Source organism: Corapipo altera, unplaced genomic scaffold, assembly GCF_003945725.1.
Source record: "Corapipo altera isolate COAL_440 unplaced genomic scaffold, ASM394572v1 45, whole genome shotgun sequence".
NCBI lineage: Eukaryota > Metazoa > Chordata > Aves > Passeriformes > Pipridae > Corapipo > Corapipo altera.
This window is the reverse complement of record NW_020884877.1, coordinates 3,622,542-3,639,190: the sequence shown is the minus strand read 5'-3', so window position 1 is coordinate 3,639,190 and position 16,649 is coordinate 3,622,542. Positions and strand designations below refer to the sequence as shown.

The 16,649-nt window shown below is 38.2% G+C and overlaps 1 protein-coding gene across 6 annotated transcripts in view; it reads right to left on the bottom strand.

The window, feature by feature from the left end:
- MYO1B (myosin IB) overlaps positions 1-16,649 on the bottom strand; it is a 112,874-nt gene that overhangs the window by 36,951 nt on the left and 59,274 nt on the right. For all 6 annotated transcript variants that reach the window (XM_027636732.1, XM_027636733.1, XM_027636735.1 and 3 more), the window contains 6 exons: positions 8,654-8,752; positions 8,201-8,304; positions 7,176-7,323; positions 6,384-6,502; positions 5,485-5,571; positions 5,103-5,168 (listed from right to left, as the gene is read on the bottom strand). In XM_027636732.1, coding sequence (XP_027492533.1) covers positions 5,103-5,168; positions 5,485-5,571; positions 6,384-6,502; positions 7,176-7,323; positions 8,201-8,304; positions 8,654-8,752 — 623 coding nt within the window. The remainder of the gene's footprint in view (positions 1-5,102; positions 5,169-5,484; positions 5,572-6,383; positions 6,503-7,175; positions 7,324-8,200; positions 8,305-8,653; positions 8,753-16,649) is intronic.

Sequence of the window (16,649 nt, the reverse complement as noted above, 5' to 3'; positions counted from 1 at the left end):
AAGGCAAAGTAACCAGTCAGCAACCAGACCAAGCTGTTACATAGGTTTATGGAAAAGGGGGAAGTAACTCCCCAATTTTTTCATACCTTAAATATCTTGGAAAGGTATTCTCAATGATTACCCCTCTTTATTTAGTTACCTCCCACTAAAAACAGATAACTAGCACAACTATGAACTTCTTAATATAATGAAACTGCTTTCTTCATATTTCTAACAGATTCCTTCAGTAAGGCTATTGGCTTTTTATCACTGTCCAAATGACACCTTGCACAATACACGCAACATGACCAAACTTCTTTCTATCACTACAAGGGACTTTTACACACAAGAACCAAACTAATCACCACGAATAAAAAGAAGTGCTATCAAAATGCTTGTTTGGCTCTTTTTCTGGTGATATTTTTATTTACTGCTGGGGTTTACGCAGAGTGTGATGAATACTGCTGTGTCTTTGCACGTTCTTGTGTACCTGGAGCAAAAGCAATTGGTCAGATGCTGTCACCAAAGACAAGGCATTCGCATCACCTCAGGTCAACCCTCAGCAGACATCTGAGGGCCAAATGGAAACAGTCCCTCTCTTTCTGCAGCTCTATTGCCAGCACATCCCAGTTTCTTGTCAGGCTAAAATATGTAGAACTAACTGCTCTGCCAAGGGACTGAGCAGAAAGCATTCACACTCTCAAACTGTCTTCTTGGGGGCTGGCAAATTTCAACAATAAGCCTTGTCTGGCAGCCTTAACTTCCATAAAACTCCAAATCATTAACTCCATCATATGGACCAGCTACATAGTGGCATCTGAATATTCAGAAAAAAGCCTTTAAGCCAACTAGCACAGATAGACATTTTTATCTATGAAGGCTAGGCAGGATGAAATATTGACAATTGCTCCATGACATTCATTTTTACATCCCCTAGCTCTTGCCTACACAGGAAATGTACATAACAGAAAACTAAAGTCCAAACAAAACAGAGAGAGCCTTCTGCTCATCTCTGCTGAAACCTGCCAGGCCCTCAGTCACCTTCCTCCTACAGCCTTCACTTCTTTCTCATAAACCGCACTCTAACCCTACCCTGACACAGAAACGGCTTCTGTCCAAAAATACATAATCAAACGTGGACCGGCCTCAAACGTACCCCAGGAAGTCTAGAATTGAGCCAGCTCTAAAATGCATAGTGCCACCAGCCATCATCCCTACCCTAACTCAAATCACAGTCTAGACTGCAGACTAACTACACATGCAGCCTCTCAAAAATACAGATAAACATACTTGGAGCAATTAGTGTCAGGCTTCAATCCACTGCTCAAGCTCCAGTAGCGTTTCACAACCAACTTGGTCCTGCAGCCTACATTTGCACACTAATCCTAGTCCCTAAATCCTTGCCCATAGGCAATTCACACAGAGCCACCCAAAATTTCAGTGTTTCGCTTTCCAAATGTTGTCCCAGCATACAATTTACCACAAAACGCACGACAGGATTCAAAAATAAACACAGGTTTACAGCACCTATTCTGTGGATAGTTTAGCCAAGCTTGCTGATGACATCGGCCAAACCCACAGAGGCTGAGGATTATTGATAGATTTAAATTCCCTAATCTGAATTTTTGGACAGCCAAGTTCTTATATCTGCTTTCTTGGATGGCCTTTGGGTTTGTCTGAAAAATGGAGTCTGTGTTTGATACATATACTAGCAGAAACCAAATTCCAAAGAGTATATGCCAGCATTTTCAATACTCCAGTTATTTTTCCTTTGTTAAATTTCAAGAAACCTCCAGATAGTTTGTTAATTAACTTCAGCTTAAACTACAGAAAACTGTAGAAATCACAGTGAATAGTAAATAATCACTCAAAAACAGATGAAACAAATCTCATTTATATAAGGTTCAATGTGTATACAAGAGAACAAGACCGCTATTGTCCTCAAGAAGGTCAAGTGTAGGATCTCTTAGAATGGTAAATGTGGATTTCTTTACTCACTCTTCTTACAGGAGGAACTGTAGGATGATCAAAGGAATCACCCTCAACAGGAATAAGGCCCAAGAAATATTGTCTGCCCTGCCCATCATGAAATAAAACAAAACCCTCAAAAACCTCAGGCAAACTAATGTTTTGCAGTGGAAGTCAGACTACTCTATAATGTATTCCAACAACTTTTAAGTGAGAATCTCAGGACAAAATAGATAAACTACAGTATCATTAGTTTATTCTTTCAGCAATCCTAATGGGTAAGTGTAATACTGAAGGAAAAAAAAAAAAAACTAAAAATCACCCTTCAGTAAACACATATCTTGCTACTTATTTCATGGTATTAAGCTTCATGTGTAAATATTTTGTATGTATATAAAACACTCCTGCTACACCTATGGTTTTGGATAAATTCTGTTTCCAAGACACAAGGCCACTTAAGGTCAAAGAACACACACTAATAAAAAAACCTACCTGCTTCCTGAGTAGAAACATGATTAACATAAGCCTTTTCACCATTAGCATGTCAAAGAGCTTACACATTTAAAATGCACAGGTTTGTAAGTGAAGTCTTTTAAGTGCATTTTTGCCAACAAAAATGCTTTGTAGAGTATGTGTTAGTTCTAACTTTAAGGAACACACATGAAAATCAAAATCTGACCTGGGAATTCTGTTTGAAAGGGAACTGCACAATATTAGTCATGGATGGATATAGTTACTGTCATTAACTACACTTCAGCTAATATTTCGCATATTTAGCCAGTGCATATACAAATGTACCACACAGCAAAACACTCAAATTCCACTATACTTGTTATTCTATAAATCTTACGATATTATTAAATTTTTCCACAACACAGTGTTGTGCAGTGTTAAAATTTCATTCATTTATTGATTCTTTTAATATAATTAACTTCAAACAATATATTTTCTGTGAAGTAGTTGCTTAAATTCTCAAAAATATAATTATTTTGTAATCATTTTTTCAAGATCTTTAATAATTTTTGTGGCATTCAGTAATTTGTTACAGAACTTAAAAATATTTGGCAGCATCCTCTTAATTGCCCTTACTGCATGACATTCATTCAGGCAACCACAACACCAGTTACACTTTGCATATACAGTGCTCATTACAGAATTATTTTACTCAGTTTAGGAATTTTGACATAACTTTATCTTTTGTTCCAACTAGAGCAGCATAAAAAATGAATTTTGGGTTGCCTTGAAAGAATGTATTTGCTTTTGATTCAATTGAGAGTAAGCTGGCAATTTCTGGTTATAAAACTAACCTGTCTGGGAACACAGGGATGGCTCAGTAGGTGGTACTGGAAGTACAGCTGATTCAGGATTTTCTAATGGACTGTTTCTCTATCATTCACCCTGAATTATAGTACTGCCACATAGTCCCAAAACCAGTAACTGTACTAGTCACCTCTAGAAACCTAAACCAATGAAATTTCTTTTTCAAACACCTTTAAATTAAAATATGGTGTAGTACCAGCTACACATATGCTTCTGGCGTACCACCTGACTCATTCTGAATGCTCAGAAATAAAATAATTCCATTATTGCTGTGATGCTGAACCAAGCTGCTTGGCTCGTGCTCTCACCATAGGTATTAACTCATGAGAGAGAGTCCCACTTTGTATGAATCTGACCCTCAAGTCACAAGGCAAAACTGCTACCACCTTTTCCACTAAAACTAATACTCAGCATTTAAAGGAGTGAACAATAACTACCCATTATTTTAAAGCTTTTGAGTTTGTATGAATTGGGAAAGCTAACTCATTATGACAGGTAAGTGAAAAAAGCCTTGTTTTTTCATTTTTGTCCTGCACTCAACCACTCACTTGTGACCTTTCAAGATGTTGAATTCCTACCAAAAAAAAAAGAAAATTACATGCAAGAAAGAAACTTGTCTCTGGAACACCATCCCACAAACACAATTACTCAGTTGGCTTGTGTGCCAGTGCAAGCTCCTGTCTCCCACCTTATCATACATATCTATCCTAACCAAACACAAAAGAACTAGTGAAAACAAGAGTCCTGCCCAAGGATGCCAGCAGTACCATTCCACTGTCCAGCTCTCTAAAAGGTATGCCAAGGACCAGCTCTAAAGAGATTTGGCACTGAGTTCTCCATTCAGCCACCTGATCTCTCACACTATATTTTCACAGCTATGCTCTTATGTTTAATTCAAACAGTACAACCTCGCTCAGTAAACCCTTGAAGCAAGTATCAGATTTCTTTTTCCTCTTCATAGAGGTATTTTGATTTGCACATATTTGGATGTTGTGCTTCTGAAAGGAAACTTACACCACTCTCACATGAACAATTACTCTTTTCTGGATTATTCTACACAGTTTAAGCACATTCTCTGGATTTTCAAGAGGGATGTAGGGAAGTGGGTAAGGACTGCATGTTTTCTACTGATTTTTCTCCCTAGATGAGTTTCTAGTTTAAACACATACAGATTCCAGTGAAGACCTATAAATCTCTTAAAAAACCCTGTCAGAACAAGATTTATGAAAATGCCCTGTCCTTGGTGCTCTCTAACCCAATTAAAAACTCCTGGTTGATTGTTTTGTTTCAAAATACCACTAGTCTAAAAATACTCCTGTAAACAAACAGCAGTGAGCCACAGATCATTAGCTAGGAATCAGTATAGAATATTTATCTATGTGAATTGAGATGAAGTGCAATATAATTCCTTGTTTAATTTTGACAGAGGAAAAATATATAGTTATTGTTGTGCGGTTTTTTGGGGCAGGGGTGTTTCTTTTTTATAGGATACAAAGCTTGTTCAAAGACACCCCCAAAATGCCTGAGGGCAGAAATGACAGTGCCAGAGTTTCTCCTGTGCTCAGAATGTTTGTAACAACAAAATATACTTAGTTTATCCATCATAAATATTTATTTTTCTATATGTAAAAAACACAAGTTTGGCTTTCATAAATTTGTTTCAATTGCTAGAGATGCTAAGACATCTCTCTTTGGTTTACTTTTCTAGTGATTTTCTGTCAGGAATAACACAACTGATTCCAATTACATGTATTCTGATTAAACATTCATGAACTACTCTATCAAGCTTTAATAACAGCTGTCTCATTAAATGTTTACCATTATAAAGGTCTTACCTCAAAAATTTCAAAGCCATAGATGTCCAGAACCCCCATTACCTTCTTTCTGACTTTTGTTTGTGCCTTAAAAAAAAATTAAAGATTGAGTCAGTCATCTGTACATTGCATACTTGAGAATCAAGAAAATTAATGTATCTCATAAATAGGCTGTCAAATTCTGTAAACTAAAATATTAGGTATGGTTTCCCAAAATACACTTAACATGAATATTTTTATAAGCTTAAAAACAGAGCAGAGAGCAATTTGTTGAGCTGTGATACAATTATTCACGTGTAACAGTGTACAACCAGGAAAAATGAAACTGGTAAATACAATTTTACTGTCCACTTTAATTTAAAGGATTTCTATTGATTTTTTTACAGGCACGAAATGACAATACCTTAATGCTCTCATTGATCCTGGTAACAAGCCAAGAGAACAGTCGACTGTATAAATTCTTAGCCAGAGCATCACGGGCATAATAAGCCTAAATAGAAAAAAAGAAGAAAAAATCGTTATAAATGCTGGGCTAAACCAAACCTTTTTCTGTCACTGATGTATCTTAAAGGTGCTGTGAACTTAGCAAGACCAGCACAGGCAGCAGTGGCTCTGCCTAAACAGGCACGGGAGACAGGCAAGGGGTGCCAAGACGCTTAGGCAGCATCAGTGTCTTGGTGGTGCACCCCTCTGCCTTCCTGGCCACAGGCTGGCTGGAACAGCAGCCACAACAACAACACAACAGCAGCACTTCAGCTCCCTTCCTGCTCTTCCAGATACCCTCTAAAACTCACATCCCCCACCCTAATCCTAAACAAAGGGACCTGATCAGCAGCAGTCAGAGAAACCACATTCCTGGTAGCCTGAGCTGATGAGACACAGGTGGCAATCACCCTGGCTCTGCAGCCATAGAGGAAGATAAATTGACACTGGCAGCAAAAGTTTCTCAGCAGCCCCAGGCATACAACTCACATGCAATTACAGCAGTTACCCTAAATAAAAACAGTCTGCCACAACACTTGCAGCATGTGCTTTGTGCAGGTCTGTTTGTTTTTTCAGTCTCTGCAACATTCTCCACAACATTCTCCTATCCCTCATCTTTTGGAGGTAATTCACACGTGAAAACAAAATATCTGAACGCTTAGAAACTGCTGGGAAAAAAAAAAAAGCACACTTACGCTTGTAATTTATTCAGTACAGCTGATTAGTTGTAGTTTTTATTTGGGCAGTAATGATTTAGTCACGTGGAATAAACTGCCACTTAAAATAATTCTTTCCTATAAAATCAGGACTTCTTTTTACCTGAGCCACATTTAGTGTTGTTGAAACTTTCTCTTGTTTGGCTTCAACCGTCCGGAAGCTGAAGGCTCTCTCCAAGACAGACTGGTCTATACCCGTCAACTCGCAGATTTCCTTGAGTTCTAGCATCAAAAAGCAAAGCATAAATATAATGAATCCTTCATAACCACTGCTTGTTCTTCCCCAAAACTACTAGCTTTTAAGTAGTGTAGCGTTTTTCCAAAACAGATGCTCTTTAACAGAAGTGCCACATTCTCTCCCCACTATACTGACAAGCAAAGTTGTTAAAAATACGCACAGCACAAGGAAAGAGAGTTACTGGTTTTGAAAGCACTTTCTATCCAGTTATTTTTGTGAAGAAACTTTCCCTCCATTTATCACAGATTACTTTTCATAATGAAAAACTTTCAAATGAAAATAAATGGAGTTTCAAAACGAATCAACTGCAAAAATATCACCAAATGAATCTGACATTACAGGCAGAGATAATCACTGCAAAAGAACAAAAAGCCTCCACTGCAGAAAAACCAAGTGGCAGAAACAGAAACACACAGCACCATTTAACATTTCAGAAGAAAGTGCTAATAAAGCAGGAAAGAAAAAAAAATTATCATTTTTGGAATTTCAAACAGAGCAATCAAAATTGCACAGAATTTAACCCATATTCGCCTGAGGGTGAGCTCTGGAAACAATCTAATTCATATGTAAGGATATTGTATGTCTGCAGAAATGACAAAATTAATAATGACTTCAGACAAATTAGTGGTTTTCCTCCCATCACTAGTCTCATCTTACCATTTTTATCTTTGATTTTACTTTCATCTAGGCCATTTGCACGAGATTCAGGCTTAAATTCAATATTTCCCAATTTCAGAACGGCTGCCACTACTTCAAAAACCGACTGTGTTTCATGATCCATAAACCCAACAATCTGCATAGCATTCTGGAAAGGGGACAGATAAAATCATGAGATAAGAGTATCTACATTTAAACAGATCATACTTGAGAAATTTACCATTTATCTGCATTAACATAAATTAGAAATGTTTTATGAACTCTTTTGCTACTAAAAGTACATGGCATAATTCCTATGCTTAGATAAGTAAGTTTTTTAATACAAAAGACAGGTTAAAGGAGATGTGATAATGGAGCTGGCATTCAGTCCAGTCCACTTCTAGGACTCATTCAGTATATGGGTTTCTAAAATGTAGTACTTTTTTTAGCCACTTAATTTAGTTTATAACCCATCCCAATATTTCACAGTCAAATGAGCAGGTACTCCTGCCTTCTCAGACCAGTAGCTTTTAGACTCTAAATCTGCATACATTGAGTAACAAAGTCCTGTAATCACCTTGTACAAGCAAGCAAAAACAGGACAGTAAGTTATCATGAGAATCATCCCAGTCCTGTTTTTATTTTGACTTGGTCGGCATCACCTGGGTCATGAAGCTCAGTCACTGCCACCACAAGCCACTACACAGTATAACTTTTCCCATGATCTGACCATGGGGGTCCAGGCTTTTTTTTATTATTATTTCCTTTTTTTCTTCTTTTTTGTTTCCTTTTTTTTTTTTAATTTTATTTAATTTTTTTTGCTGTCCTTTTTGTATTCCTATAAGAATACTCCACAAACTTGGGCTTTCTTAGTTTCTCTTGGTAGCTAAGCTTCCCTGTGCAAACACATTCTGCCTGTGCATGAGGAGTGCCAGCACTGAGACAAGACAGCCCTCCCAGCCCAGCCCTGCACGAACCGACAGACCGAGGAGCGTAAGAACTCTGCACCAGTGTTGAGTGCTCAGCCAACCCCTGCTGCTTCTTACCCTGACTGTCCTGAAGTTTGAAGCATCATCCACTCCATTCACTTTGGCAGAATCAAGGCCCAGGTAGTTGTACCTGCTGAAGTCCCTCTCCAGTTTGAGTTTGCCTAATAAATCAAATAACAATATCATTAGTAACGGCATTCCTGCTAGTGGCAATTTTATCCAAGAACCAGTATTGCCACGAACTGTTGTTATTATTGGATTAGATTTTCTTCAAGGATCTTTTAATTATAAGCCTTCTAAATAAGAACAGACTTTCTTATTTGTTCATAATACACTGCAAAGCCAGTTCTGATTCAGGTACCTGGATAACATCAAAGCATTTGTTGACTTCAGGTATTACTGTTGCTACTACCAACAAAAATTTCAAAAAATTAATCAATATCACATTTCCCACAAGAACAGCACATTAAATACAAAGGAATCTGAACATGGGACAAGGGCAATACTTACAGAGAAACTCTTCCGATGCACCAGACAGTATCTGATAGAAAATGTGGAAGTTTCTTTCACCTCTTGGCTGCTTAACAACGCGAGACTTCTCTAGTAGATCTAAACAAACAAATAAAATCTCACAGGTCAGGGACAGACTGTTGGAGCAAAACCCTTTAAAATTAATATAATCCCCCATCATTTTCTACTTCATTACTTCATACCACCAGCAGCAGACTAGAAGATGATAAATGGGAGGTACAAACCTTATCATAGTATATCACATTAAGTATATGTATCTCAAATATTTCTTTGAGCAAGTGGCAAGCCCAGTGAACTTGTAAATGCTGCAGTCTATGAGCAGCAAAGAGAACTCAGGTCATGGAGGCAATGTGCTCGAAAAATGTCAACCAATTTACAATACTACCACAAAATTAAGATTTGGTGAGCATGACTGTATGGGTGAAGGTTTGAAAAGAAGCAAAATGTTAAAGCTAAGCACATGAAAGACGGGTAAATGAAAAGGAGAGAACAAATAAGGAAAGCATTTAACCTGAATAATCATGCAGCACTTTCTGATCCTCAGGTGCATCAGGCTATGAAATAATTCCCAGTGGGGCTGACAGAAGCTCCATCCTAATATACTTAAAGGGAAATGAAAAAGCAGCACTTTGAAAACCATCACTGCACTAACAGAGTAGCTTGAGAAGAAGACTGCTTCGTCCACTGTCCTTAGTGACAGGCACATTTCTAAACCTTCCATAAGGGTAGGAATCCAGGCAGGCAGCATAAGCAGACTGTCTTGTAACACACTGCAACCACTTCAGAGTTAACATCATATTTACCACGGAGGTGGCAATTCAAAGTCTGTTCAGCCTGTACTGCACTGGAAGGCTGTGGTTCACAGCACACCAAGAGAAGGAAGAGGGATGCAATAAGAGAACCTCTGGGCAGGTTCAATGTCACAATCTCTTTTTGTACAAAAGGTATGTTTTTTCTTCTCTTCTCACTGGCACACGAGGGCTTAACAGCATTTTTCCAGATAGCAAACACCCAGTTCCCAGTGTACAGTTTTTCTCTTAAGCTACATGTATTCAGTGACATGGAGACAGAGACATTCAATGCCTCATTCCAAGCACACAGCAAAGGCGTTCCCCCATGCACCTACCATGACTGGGGGTTAAATTCTCTCTAAGCTGTGCCCAAGCTAGAAGAAAGCTCTCAAAGGGAACTGTCACATCTCAAATGCCACTCCTCAGAAGAGCATACACAAAGTGAAATGAGGTTTCACAAAAGTAAGACACAGGGAACACCAAGTCCATTAAGGATATGTGCAGTTGTTGAACACTTCCCCTGCTGGGCTACTATAACATCTGATGCGCATTCTACTATACCTTTCCTCAGATTTCCATTTCTGCTGAAACTGCACCTATTCAGTCTCAGCAATCTGCAAAGAGGTAGCACTCTGGTCAGCAGCATCTGTGCTGCAAACCCCCTACCCCAGCTAGGGTGCCCCTGGCACAGCAGGGCTTAGCCTGAGGGGGAGCATCTGCCCTGGGGTTCTCTCCATAAACAGAGTGCAATAGACCATATTCCTATTTTTGATAGTTACGGGCAGGGTGTGGTGCTTATGTTGCCCACTGTAATTACCTAAGCTTACACCCCTTCTCACAGAACAGGAACTAAAGACCAAACTTCAACCCACACACTTACACAAGTCTTCAGAGTCCCTCCTCCACATAAACCAGAGCAAGTCAGGTTCAAAAATTACTTTCTGCTCTAATAATTAGCCAGTGACAACAACAACAAAACTCAGACAGTATTACTAATCTTCTGACTGGCTTACAGTAGGACAAGTTTCAAATATTTTACAGACCAGCTGAACTATGTTATTCCCTAAACATGCAATTGCCTGAAGAGGAATGGCAACCAGCACAGCAAATGACAGTGAATGGAGCTCCTAAATGACCAGAGCATCTGACTGTATGAGGAGAAATACTTCTTCCCCATCTATTGCATTGTGTGACCACGTCAGAACTTTTAGCTTTGTTTGAATAGACATTTGTTTTTATGACTTAACAACCCTACAGTCTCTTTCCTTCCAAATATGGCCTGGTTCAGCACCTGGAAGTTTTGCACATCAAGATGAAAAAGCACACCCAAGATATACACAAACAAGTGGCTCTCACATATTACCAGCAGCTCATCTTTAGAGGGGTAGGTTAAAGACTCCCACTTTTGTCCTTTCCATCCATTGGCTTTTTTTTTTTTTTTAAATGCAGTTGACTAACTTCCGATGGTTGATGCTGTGTTGGAAAGGCAAGATCAGAAGTTATTGTTCTCACCAGCAGCCTACTGTGCAACCTCTCTACTTCTGACTTCACCTAAGGTCAGGGTTCACCTTCTTGAGCCGTGGTTCTAACTCAGAGTCATCCTAGTTAGTTAGCATAACTATGAGATACATGATCCTCTCCAGTTTTTAATTCATAACTGAAAGGGAGAGGCTGATCCCCCATCCAAGTGTTAATACTCGGGCTGGGAAAGGCAAGGTGAGTGGCAGGCAGTTCAGAGTTGTGCTGGCTGTGAAGGTTCTCCAGTCAAGTGTTGGAACAGATCGCAGCCAAATTTAATCTCAAAAAATAAACAACTTCAGCTCCCGCAGTGGCTACACACACTTCAGGAAATGGCTGTATTCTCAAGGGATATTGAAGCAGTGCGGTTTGGCTTATTTGGGTTTAAAAATATTCTGCCTATAAATTTACTCAAATACTGTCATAAAAGCTCAGCTACACATCCTGGCAAAATATTGTATTTAAGCCTTCTAATTACATGCATGCCTTCAGTAGATTTAACAAACAGGTTCTTGAAGGTATGTGAAATTAGTTATTTTAGAAGGATAACTGTCTTGGTTTTTTTCACCACAGCTTATCTTATCTATATATTTTTAGAAGCAACAAAGTTAACTAATTAACAGTCAGCTTTCTAAAGTCCTAACGTTCCGTATTCTGTCAGTTTTCATAATTGAGGAAAAAAGCTCCACAAAGCAGTTACTGATGGAAAATCAGGTATTTTCCTTAAAAAAAGCAGCTGCTGCCAGTTCTTGTTAAGGCTGCATTCTTTTTTCTTTTTCTTTTCTTTCTGTTCACATGCAGACTGAAATCAGACTTACGGGACAGATCCAGACCATCTGCCCTACTCTTCAGAAAACTTCTTCCCTTTGTTTGCACTAATTAGCATTTCAATAAATCAACCAAATATATTTTCCTTAAAGCAACCACTGCACTACCAGTAACTTTTGTGTTGAGTCTCACATGAGTACAAATTCTGTGGATCAAAACACTCAAAAGAGAGAACACAAAGATTCACATCAGACTGTTGCACGTGGCCGCTTGGTAATTCTGTTGACAGTGGCATGTGTGGACAGATGGTGCTTAACTATATGAAAATCCACAGAACAAAAAACCCTAAACTCTCTCTAGATTACATTTTATTACATAGTCTATATGAATTATGCATAGGGACTATACAGAATTATCATGAGAGAACATTCAGGTATTCTTTCTGCATTGTCTAGTAGTGCTTCTGCTTGAATGGAAACTTTTAATGTGTATCAAAGCAACTGTAAAAATTAAATTGTTTCGGAAAAGTTCAACCTTGGGAACTCTTCTCAAATCATACTGCCTGAATATCCATCGATTCAGGTGCCTCAAAATCCAGCTACCCACCTTAGGTTCTGAAGATTATTTGTTACTGGTTTAAATGCAAGAGATCTGTGTAAGCACCCTGCTAAACCATTCAACTGAACATGAAAGGAAAAAAAGAAGATGCTGAATACTTCTGCAAACTCTAATGTACAATTTTACACAGATTCTTTTTGCATACTTGACCCATGAACTTGACTGATGCAGAAAAATGTAGGATATTTGTATTTCTCTAAATATACTAGAAATTGAATCAACATTCAAGAAAGGAATAAGTAAACACCAGAACCAAAAAAAAAAAAAATGACGCTACCTTGGTACATTCTAAATAATCCAAGAAAAGTTTATTTTAGTCATAGTCTCTTCAGCTGGCCATGACCAAGGACCCTCTCAACAATTCAGTCAAAGTTACAGAACATGTTCTAGTCATGGAAGCTTATCTCTACAGCCACATTATGTTAAATTATGCTGTTTTCCTACCTTGATTGTACAGCTGTCATCCAAAAAAGCTACAGATGAAAAAGAACATATAGATTTCTCAGGAAATTTCCCTATTATTCCCACCAAGCTTATAATCATGTTCTCTCAAATTAATTGATCCATAACTGTGTCAAACAAAAACTACTGCCTGGGTAGTGTGTGCAGTGACAATGACTGCACAATTTAAAGAGTGTTAAACCCTCACTGCTCAAGGGATAAATGATGTTTAAAAATAAGCTAAACAAAATGTTTAATTTAGTTTGTTGTTTGTTTTAAAATCTTCCTAGTTTAGGCAAAACAATTGTCTAAACAGTGGCAACCACGTTAACAAGAACACCGAGAGAGATGTTGAAACAAGTTAAGATTTAAATAAAATAAATACAAAAATCAAAAAGAAAATCACCAAGAATGGTAACTCTTCTCATAATGTCTAACTGTCAAATTTGTGCAATATTTTCCTAAGCAAAGGAACTTACTAACAGCAATCACGTAACTTAAATCAACAGCCTGAGCTGTTGATTTCTCAGTAAGTGGGTAATTACTTCTGACTTTTAAAATGAACAAACAAGTCACAAGAAGAACAAGTTGCAAAGTTATCACTTTGCTAACCTTAAAAAAAGTTGCTTAGATAAACATCATAGGTTTCTTTCATGTTGCTGTTGAAAAAGATGGCAAAACAGGGCCCTTTCTTAACCACTTGTTACCTGGACTCTGAGGACACTCTACTGGTTAAAAATGGCTTTTCAAAAGCAGGCTTTGCATATACTGTACTTCACAACCTGCAGCACTGTTGTCTTCGAGTTAATCATTAAATCACTGAAGGGCTTAGGCAGATGAGGAAAGATCACCCTATACTAAAAGCTAGATATCTTTCAGCAGGAAATTACAGGTGAAACGTAAAAATTTAAGACTTACAAAAATTACGGGAAAGATATTGTAAGATCCATACCTTTCCAAAGGTTTAAACAGCTCTAAGTGTGGAACATTTTGGACTGTACTATGCAAAGCCACTTCAACCATAAAATTTACTGTACACAAAAGCAGTCACAAAACTAACAAACCAAGTGTGCACACAAACACTGCCTTAAGTACGAACCAGATGCAGCATCTGTGGACAGCCATATCTTAGAGCTGAACAAGCTACTGCAATTAGCACCTATTACTTCAAAACCAAATGTACCTGTTTTTACATAAAATACAGATTATTCTGTAATTACAGCTGGAAAAGAATCTACTGTTCTCCTTTCTTCTCCTCTCATCTTCACTAACTGAGTAGTTATAATAAAGAGAAAACTAAGAATAGTATTGATCTTTTCTGTAATTTATTTCCATGATATTACACCCAGCTGAAAGCAACACTCCAACTGCTTTTCCTCACAGGTGCTCTGGGAAAAAAACCCTCTGAGCACATAAGTGCTGACATGACTGTCCACTGCAACAGCAGCAACTGTAAACACGCCATAGGAGGGCAGAAGGAGCAGATACACCTCATACCCAATTCAGTGAGAGAAAATGTAAATGCTATTTACCTGTTTGCAGGTGCCTTTTAAAGCAGCAGCATACCTTCAAGCGGGGGCTGGAGTTTGTTACCCAACAGTGATGGGATGCCCACAGTCCCAGGTGGCAACACAGCAAGGGTTTGGTGTTTAGCAACTCCCACAACAATAATTTGGACTTCCTAACCCCACACATGTGAAAGAGGTCACCCATGAATGGATGGGCTGGCTGTTAGCTAGCACCAAGACCTCACCTTACACGGACTCCAGCGCCTCCCACCCACCAGGAAAACAAGCTGGGACCTTCACAGAAAACTAACAAAAAGGGACAAGTCTTAACAACTCAGGCTTACCACATTCTTCACTCAGCCCTCTTCACCCTTCTGCTCACCCCACACCTGCTGATGTAGGATCAAACAAGTACAACACACACTACCTGAAATCAGTTTTATTTTATAGTCTAAGGGGAAAAAATTCCTGATTGAAGTCAAATACTTTAAGCTTGCATAAATCATGTTAATCTCCAATTTTCCATTCTCAGTTTCTTTTCATGACTGTACACCATGCTATAACAATATGACAATTTCCTTGGAAACCAGCGCAGTTGGAAGCTCTGAGCAGCCGTGTAACGTACATGAAATGAGGCTGCACATATTTTCTGTTCAAACAGAAAATTATCTTCAGTCCGGGCACATACCAGTTCTGACTTTATAGCTGTCACAAATCCTCTCCATTTTATTATTTCCATTCTAATTTTACTCAGAAGATTTACCTTCCATTTGCGGCACATTAAACGTTTTGGTATTGTCAGCTCCTGCTAAAGCCAGTGGACATTTCCATTGACTGCAAACTGGATAGGACAGAAATGATAATTTTACCCTGTAGATTAACCCCTCTCATTAAGATGTAAGAGCTCATTGAAGGGCATCAGGACAATGGCCCAAGGGAAGGTCACTGCATGAAGGGTCATCATGGGCAGATTCACCAGCCTTTCACAGAGCTTCACAGCATTCCAGAGTAGGACAGAACAGACCATTTCAAACAAGACCTTTCAGCCCAGTGGGTCTCATCTTATCCTTACCAGTCTGATAAATTTAGCAGCTTATCATCATTACCATTCTTGCCACCACAATAAACTAGATGTTCACCATGTCTGCTTCAAGTCACTCAGAGTATGAAATACAGCTTGGTGACATAGGCTGTGCCCCAAAAAAGCCCACTAACTAAATTGATGTTTGGAAATCAAGCTCATCAGAAACAACTATTGAAGTATAATCAAAACATTATGATGTCATCTTCACATCATATTAACACCAAACCAACACATGGTCAGAAATCAAAGAAAATTTACGGATATTTTCATAATAATACTTTCCCTTTTAGGGATAGGAAACTTCAGCACTACTTGACTTCATGCTTGATGAATTACGAAGGCAAATCCTGATTTTGACTTACATCAGAGTAAGTTCTAAGTGGTGTAAAAGAATTTAGGCCCCCAAATATCTTCAGAATGCTGATGGCTCACAGAAACAGAAGCATTTCTGCTGCAATGCAATGCTGCAGATGTGTGGAAAAATCTAAGGCAGGACAACCAAATTATTTTGAAATGGTAGAGAATTTAAACTCTCTTTCAAAGAGAGATGGATGGACTATCAAATCTTGCAAACATTAAATCAAAGATGAGATGTATTAACATGCAGCTACAGGAACTCAGTATTTACCACTGACATACCCTGCCAAGCACGGGGCGTTTCACAGTTCAACAAGTAACATCTTTTCCACAACAGAGCTTACACATCAGGTCTTTATTTTTAAATTGAAATTCATTTTCTTGCTATGAGAAATTTATTAAATGTGATAAGACAGAAAGAATGCCTAAAATAGACATCTTTTAGAAAGATCTAAAAATACGTCTGCCCTTTGTTACATATGTCATCACATCATTACAATTAATGTAATGTTATAATTACACCACGCAAAGATTTATAGAGCAGATAAACTACAGAGCAACTATTTGGATCTCCTTTCGGTATGACACAATATTTTAACTATATGACTCAATATGGTACTTTCAAAGACAAACTGTTGAATGTCCACTCTTACAAAGGAAGGTTCATTTTTATGTAGCTATTTTGAATGCAAAATAAAAAGAAACAAATAACACAGCCTTTTAGAACCTTTTTGTTCACATTTAATTATTGATGAATACACTGAGTGTGTTTGGCCTCTAATTTTGTTGACTGCCAAATGTCAAAGGTAATAGACAGCCATAAACATTTAAATAGTGACTGCTCTGAGTTTCAAGATCTACTCTGCCACAAAAAGCATGCTCTTTCAGGC